Source organism: Scyliorhinus torazame, chromosome 2 (genome assembly GCF_047496885.1).
Source record: "Scyliorhinus torazame isolate Kashiwa2021f chromosome 2, sScyTor2.1, whole genome shotgun sequence".
NCBI classification, from domain to species: Eukaryota; Metazoa; Chordata; class Chondrichthyes; order Carcharhiniformes; family Scyliorhinidae; genus Scyliorhinus; species Scyliorhinus torazame.
In genome coordinates this window covers 328,577,460-328,589,554 of record NC_092708.1, presented here as the reverse complement: position 1 = coordinate 328,589,554, position 12,095 = coordinate 328,577,460, and the positions used below count along the sequence as shown (strand labels likewise).

At 51.6% G+C, this 12,095-nt stretch overlaps 1 protein-coding gene across 1 annotated transcript in view; it reads right to left on the bottom strand.

Annotated features, from left to right (window-relative positions):
* The window catches only part of pygl (phosphorylase, glycogen, liver), a 291,143-nt gene that overhangs the window by 51,979 nt on the left and 227,069 nt on the right, over window positions 1-12,095 (bottom strand). Inside the window, exon 17 of the mRNA XM_072489775.1 lies at window positions 2,773-2,980. Within this exon, the coding sequence (XP_072345876.1) occupies window positions 2,773-2,980 (208 nt within the window). The remainder of the gene's footprint in view (window positions 1-2,772; window positions 2,981-12,095) is intronic.

The following is a 12,095-nucleotide window of genomic DNA, read 5'->3' as shown; positions in this document are numbered from 1 at the left end:
TTTTGGCAGGAGGCAAAGGTAGATCATCAACTCAGGACTTTGAAAATGGTTGCAAATCTTTCAGCCTTGTCCTTTGTACTGATGCACTGGACTCCTTATCTTTGAGGATGGGATGTTTGTGGAACCTCTCCCCCAGTTGGTTGTTTAATTATCCACCACCATTTATGACTGAATGTGGCAGGACTACAGAGCTTAGATTTGATCCATTGGATGTGGGGTCGCTTAGCTCTACCGCTTGCTGGTTTTGTTGTTTGGCATGCAATTAGTCATGTGTTATAGCTTCACCAAACTCACACCTCATTTTTAGGCATGCCTGATGCTGCTTCTGTCATGCCCTCCTGCACTCTTCATTGAACCAGAGTTGAACCCCCATTTTGATGATAATGGCAGAGTGGGGGATATGTTGGGCTATGATGTTACAGATTGTGGCTGTATACAGTTGTGCTGCTGTTCAATGCCTCATGGAAGCCCTATTATGAGTTGCCACAATTGTTAGAAATCTATCCCATTTAGCATGTGGCAGTACCATACCGCAGGATGGACAGTATCCTCAAGGTCAAGACGGAGTTTGTCTCCACAGACTGTGCAGTGGTCACTCCTTCCAATTCTGTCGTGGAGGTGCATCTGCTACAGATAGCTAGGTAAGGATGAGCTCAAGTAGGTTTTTCCCTCTTGTTGGTGCTCTCACCACCTGCTTATGACCCAGGATAGCAGGTATGTGTTTAGGACATGGCCAGCTTGGTAAGTAGTGGTGCTACTGAGCCATTAAAGTCCCCATCCAGAGCACATTACGTGCCGCTGCCATCCTCAGTGCTTCCTCCAGTGGTGTTCAACACTGAGGAATACTGATTCATCAGCTGAGGGGGTCACAGTACATGGTAATCGGCAGTAGGTTTCCTTGCCTATGTTTGACCTGATGCCATGAGACTTCATAGGGTCCAGCGTCAATGGTGAGAATTCCCAGGTCACTGCTCCCTCGATTGTCTACTTCTGTGCCACCACCTCTGGTGGTATAGGACGTAGTGGGGACTTGGTGGTTGTGCCTGGGACATTGTCTGTAAGGCATCATTCTGTGCATATCAGCTGTAGGTTGACAAATCTTTTAACATCTCTCCAGATGTTAGTATGGAGGACTTTGCAAGGTTGAGAGAGCTGGTTGTTGTTGTTTCCTAGGTCAACACTGGGTGATCCATCCAGTTTCATTCCTTTTTGTAGTGGCTTGCAAAGCCGTTTCAGAGAGCAGTTAACTCTTGGCCAGATCAAGTAAGGATGACAGATTTCCTAAGGGGCCTTTAGTGGGTTTTGACAACAATCGACAATGGTTTTGTGGTCACCAGTGGACTAGCTTTTAATTCCAGATTAATTAATTGAATTGAAATTCAACCAGCCACTGTGGATAATTATTTCTGTGACCGTACCACTACACTACCACTTCCCCCACTTAAATGGTCTTGATGACAGACACAACCATCTTCAATTTCTTCTTTGTATCCTTCACCAGCCACTTCCCTAGTCTGCAGCCCCATTTCCTTCTTAACGATCTCTGAAAGTAATTAGGGTGAAGCAGAGAATATTGGAAAATGCATGTGGACAAACTCTACCCCACCTCATTGAACTGCTGCAGCCAGGATAAAAATTGTGGTCTTAGATTATGGGCGTGATTTAATTTAAAAAAATCAGAGACTATTCTGGACAGGATTACCAGGGGCATTCCCAGCGCCCCCGCTATCTAATGTCACATTGTTGCAATGTGGGTCACGGCGGGGAACACCTCCATCATTTCCTGCATGAGAAGCTCCGACGAGCTGAGCTCCTCAGTGCAGGAAGAGATTGGGGCGCATTTGTAAATGGCGCCCTGCTCTCTCGGCCGCCCCGACCCAAGAAGGTCCTCAGGTCTCCCACCTCACATGGCAGGGCAGCCCCAGACCCGATTCCCAGCACAGGCAAACTGCCAGCTTGATACCAAGGCACTGCCAGCACCCCTGCCCAGCACCACCTGGGCACCCTGGCAATGCCAGGACAGTACCTGGGTCAGGGTGCCTAGGTGGCACTGTCAGCCGCCTAGCAGTGCCAGGATGCTCCCCAACCCGGTGGCCAACCACCCAGTCCTCCGATTGCCTGGGCAACAACCCCCCGTACCAAGTGCTGTTCCGCCTGGTCCCCGTTTGTGAGGACCAGTGCTAACCGGCGCTCGGCTGGGGTCTTCTTGGCAAGGCCAGTAGATGTCGGGTGGCCATTTGATCCAGCGTAGATATGGTTAAGTGGGATTTTAATCTCACTTAACTGTGCAAATCTGCGTCCCGTCCATTGTGGGTGGGATCCAGATCGTGACGTCTCGCAAGATCTGTTTAGATCTCGCGAGGTGTAACGACCGCCGGGGATCCCGGATGAGGATCTACCAGCTGTGTCCTGTCTCGATTACAATGGGACGCGGCCGGTAAATTGTGCCCTATATAGATACAGATGAAAAAGAAGTCCCATTAATTGACTGAATTTAAACCTGCAGCCCACAAATCATCAGCTTATATATACTATCAATTTTAAATACACAGCTACCCAAGCATTGCCATTATGTGTTAATTTATACAAATCAATTTAATTGATTTGAATTAATAACAACATAGATCAAGTCTTTTAAATATAAATATTTGTATGGTGTACTATCACTTTTCCTTTAGCTTGCCCACTTTTCGGTTCCATTATTGTACAATATTCAAAATAATTTCTCATGGTCACGGCAAAGGATATTTGTTACTTTTATTGCAAACACACCCTTTCTTGTCCAGTTCTGCCACATCTTGAACCCTCATGCCGAAAATGAACATATTGTTTTCACCAGCTTCCTCTGCCATTTCCACATTTGCTCCATCCATTGTGCCAATCGTCAGGGCACCATTCAACATGAACTTCATATTCCCTGTGCCGGACGCCTCTGTGCCAGCTGTGGAGATTTGCTGTGATAGGTCTGTTGCTGGAATAACTGTAAATAGATTCATTTAAATTGATTATATTGCTACATAGTCAAAAGAACCTGACCTTTATGAGGACGGAGGAAACAATGGACGATAAAGTTTTTTTAAAAAATAAACATTTTATTGAGGTATTTCTTTGGCATTGTAACAGCAACAGAATCAACAATATACATAACAAGAAAAATATAAACATAGTGCAAATACCGCCTCCCTCTCCCACAGGTCCTACCATTGCTTACCCCCCTAAACTACGCTAACCTAACCCACTCTCCCCCCCCCCCCCCTTCTGCTGACGATTAATTCTCTGCGAGGAAGTCGACGAATGGTTGCCACCTCCGGGCGAACCCTAACAGAGACCCTCTCATGGCGAACTTAATTTTCTCCAGGCAGAGGAAGCCAGCCATGTCCGAAAGCCATGTCTCCAATTTCGGGGGCTTTGGGTCACACCATGCTAGTAATATGCGCCTCCGGGCTACCAGGGAAGCAAAGGTCAGAACGTCCACCTCTTTCTCCTCCTGGATTCCCGGATCTTGCGATACACCAAAAATAGCCACCTCTGGACTCATTGCCACCCTCGTATTTAATACCGTGGACATGGCGTCGGCAAACCCCTGCCAAAATCCCCTCAGTTTTGGACATGCCCAGAACATATGGACATGACTCACTGGCCCCCCCCCCGCGCACTTGTCCTCCACCCCAAAGAACCTGCTCATCCGGGCCACTGTCATGTGAGCTCGGTGAACAACCTTAAATTGGATCAGGCTGAGCCTGGCACATGTTGCGGTCGCGTTGACCCTACCCAACACGTCCGCCCAAAGGCCCTCCTCTATCTCTCCCCCCAGCTCCTCCTCCCACTTTTGCTTCAGCTCCACGGTCTGCGACTCCTCCAAAGCCATAAGCTCTTCATATATGTCCGAGACGCTCCCCTCTCCTATCCATCCTCTAGAAACCACCCTATCCTGAATCCCCCTCAGCAGCAGGAGTGGGAAGACTGGTACCTGCTTCCGCAAAAAGTCCCGTACCTATAAATATTGGAATTAATTTCCCCCCGCCAATGCAAACTTCTCCTCCAGCGCCCTCATACTCGGGAAGCTTCCTTCTGTGAACAAGAACCCATCCTCTCAATCCCCGCTCTCCGCCAAATTCGGAACCTCCCCCACCCGTCCGTCCTCCCCGGGGCAAACCGAGTTATTGCAAAGGGGGGACCACACCGATGCCCCCTCACACATGTCCCCCCATGTGGACATGCTCCCACATGTCTCCTCCACTGCCCCCAAACTCTCAGGGCCGCCACCACCACTGGACTGGTGGAATACAGCACCGGCAGGACGGCAGAGGCGCTGTTACCAACGCCCCCAGACTTGTGCCCTTACAGGAAGCCGCCTCCATGCGCACCCACGCCGGCTCACCCCCCACCAGCCACCTCCTCACCATGGCTACGTTAGCCACCCAGTAGTAATTGCTGAAATTCGGCAGCGCCAGCCCTCCATCCCCCTTCTCCACTCGAGCACTGCCCTCTTCACACGCAGGGTCTTGCCCCCCCACACAAAGCCCACGATAATCTTATTGATCCGCTTAAAAAAGGACCGCGAGATGAAGATGGGGAGGCATTGGAAGACGAATAGGAATCTCGGGAGGACCGTCATTTTTACCGACTGCACTCTGACAACGGGAACGCATCCCATCTCTCGAAATCCTCCTTCATCTGATCCACCAACCGGGCCAAGTTCAATTTATGTAGCCGGTCCCAATCCCTCACCACTTGGATACCCAGGTACCTGAAACTGTCCCCTACCACTTTGAACAACAGTTCCCCCAGTCGCCTCTCCTGACCTCTCGCCTGGACCACAAACATCTCGCTCTTCCCCATATTGAGCTTATACCCTGAAAACCGGCCGAATTCCCTTAAAATTCCCATAATTTCTTCCATCCCCTCCATTGGGTCTGAGACATACAGCAGTAGGTCATCTGCATACAGCGAGACTTGGTGCTCCACCCCCCCCCCCCCCCCCCAACCCCCGGACCAATCCTTCCAGCCGCTTGAGGCCCTCAGAGCAATTGCCAGCGGCTCTTATCGCCAGCGCAAACAGTAGTGATGAGAGGGGGCATCCTTGTCTCGTCCCCCGGTGCAATCTAAAATAGTCCGAAATCATCCTGTTTGTCCGTACAGTTGCAACCGGAGCCCGGTACAGCAACCTAACCCAGTCAACAAAGCCCCTTCCAAACCCGAACCACTCCAGCACCTCCCATAATTAATCCCACTCGACCCGGTCAAAGGCTTTTTCCACGTCCATCGCGACCACCACCTCAAAGTCCCTACCTTCCGGGGGCATCATGACCACGTTTAGCAGCCTTCTTACATTGGCTACCAGCTGCCTGCTTAATGAACTCAGTCTGATCGTTCACTATAGCGTCCGGTACACAGTCCTCAATCCTGGAGGACAAAATTTTGGCCAGAAGTTTGGCATCTACGTTCAGCAAGGAAATCGGCCTGTAAGACCCACATAGCTCCGGGTCCTTGTCCCTTTTCAGAATGAGCGAGATCATGGCCTGTGACATCGTCTGGGGCAGAGCCCCCTTTCCTTGGCCTCATTAAAGACCTTCATCAGCACCGGCTCCAATATTCGAGAACTTTATAGAACTCGGCTGGGTACCCATCCGGTCCGGGGGCCTTGCCCGACTGCATGGCCTTCAGACCATCCACTACCTCCTCCAGCCCGATCAGGGCCCCCAGCCCTTCTACCAGCTCCCCATCCACCTTCGGGAAAGACAGCCCGTCCAAAAAGTGCCTCATCCCCTCAGGCCCCACAGGGGCTCCGACCTGTACAACCTGCTATAAAAATCCTGAAAGGTCTTGCTCACCCCCGCCGAGTCCCCACCCAAGTTCCCATCCCCGCCAATAACTTTCCCTATTTCTCTAGCTGCCTCCATCTCTCTGAGCTGCTGTGCAAGCATCCTGCTGGCCTTCTCCCCGTGCTCATAAATCGCCCCTTCACCTTTCTGAGCTGTTCCACTGCCCTCCCGGTGGTTAACAAACCAAATTCCGCCTGTAGCCTCCGGCATAGTTTTAGAAGCCCTGCCTCTGGAGCCTCTGCATATCTCCTATCCACTCGTAGAATCTCTTTTGCCAGTCAGTCCGTTTCTGCCCTATCCATCCTGTCCCTGTGAGCCCGGATCGAGATCAGCTCTCCTCTCACCACTGCCTTCAGCGCTTCCCAGACCACCGCGGCTGAGACCTCCCCCGTATCGTTTACCTGCAGGTAGTTCAGGATGCACTTCCTCAGCCTCTAGCATACCGCTTCGTCCGCCAATAGCCCTACATCCAACCTCCATTGCGGGCGCTGCTTGCTATCCATACTAAAATGCAGGTCCACCCTGTGCGGAGCATGGTCCGAGATCGTAATCGGCGAATACCCCGTGTCCACCACCCCAGCCAATAGGGCCCTTCGCACGACAAATAAATCTATCCGGGAATACACCTTGTGTGCGTGGGTGTAAAAAGAAAATTCCTTGGCCCTCGGTTGCAGAAATCTCCATGGATCCACCCCCCCATTTGCTCCATGAACCCTTTCAGCTCCTTTGCCATTGCTGGCACCTTCTCGAGCATGACCATCCACGCCTGGATCAATAACCGTGTTAAAATCCCCTCCCATAATCAGCCTGTGCGAATCCAGGTTCGGAATCTTCCCTAGCACCCTCTTTATAAAATCCCCATCATTCCAATTTGGCGCATATACATTGACCAGCACTACCTTCATCCCCTGCAGCTTGCCACTAACCACGATATATCGACCTCCCACATCCGAGACTATTCTCCCCACCTCAAATGCCACACTTGTTTTTTTTTTATTAAATATTTTATTGAAAATTTTTGGTCAACCAACACAGTACATTGTGCATCCTTTACACAATATTATAACACAAATAACAATGACCTATTTTATAAACAAAAAATGAATAAATAATAAATAACAAAAATGAAAACTAGCCCTAATTGGCAACTGCCTTGTCACAAGTAACACTCTCCAAAAATATAATTTAACAGTCCAATATATAATTATCTGTAGCAATGACCTATACATACTATACAGTATATATTAACAACCCTGAGAGTCCTTCTGGTTCCTCCTCCCCCACCCCCCCTCCCCCCCCGATCCTGGGCTGCTGCTGCTGCCTTCTTTTTCCCATTCCGTCTATCTTTCTGCGAGGTATTCGACGAACGGTTGCCACCGCCTGGTGAACCCTTGAGCCGACCCCCTCAGGACGAACTTAATCCGCTCTAGCTTTATAAACCCCGCCATGTCATTTATCCAGGTCTCCACCCCCGGGGGCTTGGCTTCTTTCCACATTAGCAATATCCTGCGCCGGGCTACTAGGGACGCAAAGGCCAAAACATCGGCCTCTCTCGCCTCCTGCACTCCCGGCTCTTGTGCAGCCCCAAATATAGCCAACCCCCAGCTTGGTTCGACCCGGACTCCTACTACTTTTGAAAGCACCTTTGTCACCCCCATCCAAAACCCCTGTAGTGCCGGGCATGACCAAAACATATGGGTATGATTCGCTGGGCTTCTCGAGCACCTCGCACACCTATCCTCCACCCCAAAAAATGTATTGAGCCGTGCTCCAGTCATATGTGCCCTGTGTAATACCTTAAACTGAATCAGGCTTAGCCTGGCACACGAGGACGACGAGTTTACCCTGCTTAGGGCATCTGCCCACAGCCCCTCCTTGATCTCCTCCCCAGCTCTTCTTCCCATTTCCCTTTTAGTTCATCTACCATAGTCTCCCCTTCGTCCCTCATTTCCCTATATATATCTGACACCTGACATCCCCCACCCATGTCTTTGAGATCACTCTGTCCTGCACCTCTTGTGTCGGGAGCTGCGGGAATTCCCTCACCTGTTGCCTCGCAAAAGCCCTCAGTTGCATATACCTGAATGCATTCCCTTGGGGCAACCCATATTTCTCGGTCAGCGCGCCCAGACTCGCGAACTTCCCATCCACAAACAGATCTTTCAGTTGCGTTATTCCTGCTCTTTGCCACATTCCATATCCCCCATCCATTCCCCCCGGGGCAAACCTATGATTGTTTCTTATCGGGGACCCCCCCAAGGCTCCAGTCTTTCCCCTATGCCGTCTCCACTGTCCCCAAATCTTCAGTGTAGCCACCACCACCGGGCTTGTGGTGTAGTTCCTCGGTGAGAACGGCAATGGGGCTGTCACCATAGCCTGTAGGCTAGTCCCCCTACAGGACGCCCTCTCTAATCTCTTCCACGCCGCTCCCTCCTCCTCTCCCATCTACTTACTCACCATTGAAATATTAGCGGCCCAATAATACTCACTTAGGCTCGGTAGTGCCAGCCCCCCCCTATCCCTGCTACGCTGAATCCCTTCCTCACTCTCGGGGTCTTCCCGGCCCACACAAAACCCATGATGCTCTTTTCAATCCTTTTAAAAAAAGCCTTCGCGATCACCACCGGGAGGCACTGAAACACAAAGAGGAATCTCGGGAGGACCACCATCTTAACCGCCTGCACCCTCCCTGCCAGTGACAGGGATACCATATCCCATCTCTTGAAATCCTCCTCCATCTGTTCCACCAACCGCGTTAAATTTAACCTATGCAATGTGCCCCAATTCTTAGCTATCTGGATCCCCAGGTAACGAAAGTCCCTTGTTACCTTCCTCAACGGTAGGTCCTCTATTTCTCTACTCTGCTCCACTGGATGCACCACAAACAACTCACTTTTCCCCATGTTCAATTTATACCCTGAAAAATCCCCAAACTCCCCAAGTATCCGCATTATTTCTGGCATCCCCTCCGCCGGGTCCGCCACGTATAGTAGCAAATCGTCCGCATACAAAGATACCCGGTGTTCTTCTCCTCCCCTAAGTACTCCCCTCCACTTCTTGGAACCCCTCAACGCTATCGCCAGGGGCTCAATCGCCAGTGCAAACAATAATGGGGACAGAGGGCATCCCTGCCTTGTCCCTCTATGGAGCCGAAAATATGCAGATCCCCGTCCATTCGTGACCACGCTCGCCACTGGGGCCCTATACAACAGCTGCACCCATCTAACATACCCCTCTCCAAAACCAAATCTCCTCAACACCTCCCACAAATAATCCCACTCCACTCTATCAAATGCTTTCTCGGCATCCATCGCCACTACTATCTCCGTTTCTCCCTCTGGTGGGGCCATCATCATTACCCCTAACAACCTCCGTATATTCGTGTTCAGCTGTCTCCCCTTCACAAACCCAGTTTGGTCCTCGTGGACCACCCCCGGGACACATTCCTCTATTCTCATTGCCATTACCTTGGCCAGGCCCTTGGCATCTACATTTAGGAGGGAAATAGGTCTATAGGACCCGCATTGTAGCGGGTCCTTTTCCTTCTTTAAGAGAAGCGATATCGTTGCTTCAGACATAGTCGGGGGCAGTTGTCCCCTTTCCTTTGCCTCATTAAAGGTCCTCGTCAGTACCGGGGCGAGCAAGTCCACATATTTTCTATAGAATTCGACTGGGAATCCATCCGGTCCCGGGGCCTTTCCCGCCTGCATGCTCCTAATTCCTTTCACCACTTCTTCTACCTCGATCTGTGCTCCCAGTCCCACCCTTTCCTGCTCTTCCACCTTGGGAAATTCCAGCCGATCCAAGAAGCCCATCATTCTCTCCCTCCCATCCGGGGGTTGAGCTTCATATAATTTTTTATAAAATGTCTTGAACACTCCATTCACTCTCTCCGCTCCCCGCTCCATCTCTCCTTCCTCATCCCTCACTCCCCCTATTTCCCTCGCTGCTCCCCTTTTCCTCAATTGGTGTGCCAGCAACCTGCTCGCCTTCTCCCCATATTCGTACTGTACACCCTGTGCCTTCCTCCATTGTGCCTCTGCAGTGCCTGTAGTCAGCAAGTCAAATTCTACATGTAGCCTTTGCCTTTCCCTGTACAGTCCCTCCTCCGGTGCTTCCGCATATAGTCTGTCCACCCTCAAAAGTTCTTGCAGCAACCGCTCCCGTTCCTTACTCTCCTGCTTCCCTTTATGTGCCCTTATTGATATCAGCTCCCCTCTAACCACCGCCTTCAACGCCTCCCAGACCACTCCCACCTGGACCTCCCCATTATCATTGAGTTCCAAGTACTTTTCAATGCACCCCCTCACCCTTAGACACACCCCCTCATCTGCCATTAGTCCCATGTCCATTCTCCAGGGTGGGCGCCCTCCTGTTTCCTCCCCTATCTCCAAGTCCACCCAGTGTGGAGCGTGATCCGAAATGGCTATAGCCGTATACTCCGTTCCCCTCACCTTCGGGATCAATGCCCTACCCAGCACAAAAAAGTCTATTCGCGAGTAGACTTTATGGACATAGGAGAAAAACGAGAACTCCTTACTCCTAGGTATGCTAAATCTCCACGGGTCTACACCTCCCATCTGCTCCATAAAATCTTTAAGTACCTTGGCTGCTGCCGGCCTCCTTCCAGTCCTGGACTTCGACCTATCCAGCCCTGGTTCCAACACCGTATTAAAATCTCCCCCCATTATCAGCTTTCCCATCTCTAGGTCCGGAATGCGTCCTAGCATCCGCCTCATAAAATTGGCATCATCCCAGTTCGGGGCATATACGTTTACCAAAACCACCGTCTCCCCCTGTAGTTTGCCACTCACCATCACGTATCTGCCCCCGTTATCCGCCACTATAGTCTTTGCCTCGAACATTACCCGCTTCCCCACTAATATAGCCACCCCCCTGTTTTTCGCATCTAGCCCCGAATGGAACACCTGCCCCACCCATCCTTTGCGTAGCCTAACCTGGTCTATCAGTTTCAGGTGCGTTTCCTGTAACATAACCACATCTGCCTTAAGTTTCTTAAGGTGTGCGAGTACCCGTGCCCTCTTTATCGGCCCGTTCAGCCCTCTCACGTTCCACGTGATCAGCCGAGTTGGGGGGCTTCCTACCCCCTTGTCGATTAGCCATCACCTTTTTCCAGCTCCTCACCCAGTTCCCACGCAGCTGTATCTCCCCCAGGAGGTGCCCCCCCGCCCATCCTCTCCCATACCAGCTCCCCCCTCTCCCCAGCAGCAGCAACCCAGTAATTCCCCCCTCCCAACCCCCCCGCTAGATCCCCCGCTAGCGTAATTACTCCCCCCATGTTGCTCCCAGAAGTCAGCAAACTCTGGCTGACCTCGGCCTCCCCCCGTGACCTCGGCTCGCACCGTGCGACGCCCCCTCCTTCCTGCTTCTCTCTTCCCGCCATGATTATCATAGCGCGGGAACCAAGCCCGCGCTTCTCCCTTGGCCCCGCCCCATCTCCTCCACCTCCCCTCCTCCCCCCCATCACCACCTGTGGGAGAGAGAAAAGTTACCACATCGCAGGATTAGTACATAAAACCCCTCTTTGCCCCCCACATTCGCCCCACCACTTTGTTCGAACGTTCTTTTTAATAACCCGCTCATTCCAGTTTTTCTTCCACAATAAAAGTCCACGCTTCATCCGCCGTCTCAAAGTAGTGGTGCCTCCCTCGATATGTGACCCACAGTCTTGCTGGTTGCAGCATTCCAAATTTTATCTTCTTTTTATGAAGCACCGCCTTGGCCCGATTAAAGCTCGCCCTCCTTCTCGCCACCTCCGCACTCCAGTCTTGATAAACGCGGATCACCGCGTTCTCCCATTTACTGCTCCGAGTTTTCTTCGCCCATCTAAGGACCATTTCTCTATCCTTAAAACGGAGGAATCTCACCACTATGGCTCTGGGAATTTCTCCTGCTCTCGGTCCTCGCGCCATCACTCGGTATGCTCCCTCCACCTCCAACAGACCCGCCGGGGCCTCCGCTCCCATTAACGAGTGCAGCATCGTGCTCACATATGCCCCGACGTCCGCTCCCTCCACACCTTCAGGAAGACCAAGAATCCTCAGGTTGTTCCTCCTTGCGTTGTTTTCCAGTGCCTCCAACCTTTCCACACATCGTTTCTGATGTGCCTCCTGCGTCTCCGTCTTCACCACCAGGCCCTGTATGTCGTCCTCATTCTCGGCTGCCTTTGCCTTCACGACCCGAAGCTCCCGCTCCTGGGTCTTTTGTTCCTCCTTTAGCCCTTCGATCGCCTGTAGTATCGGGGCCAAC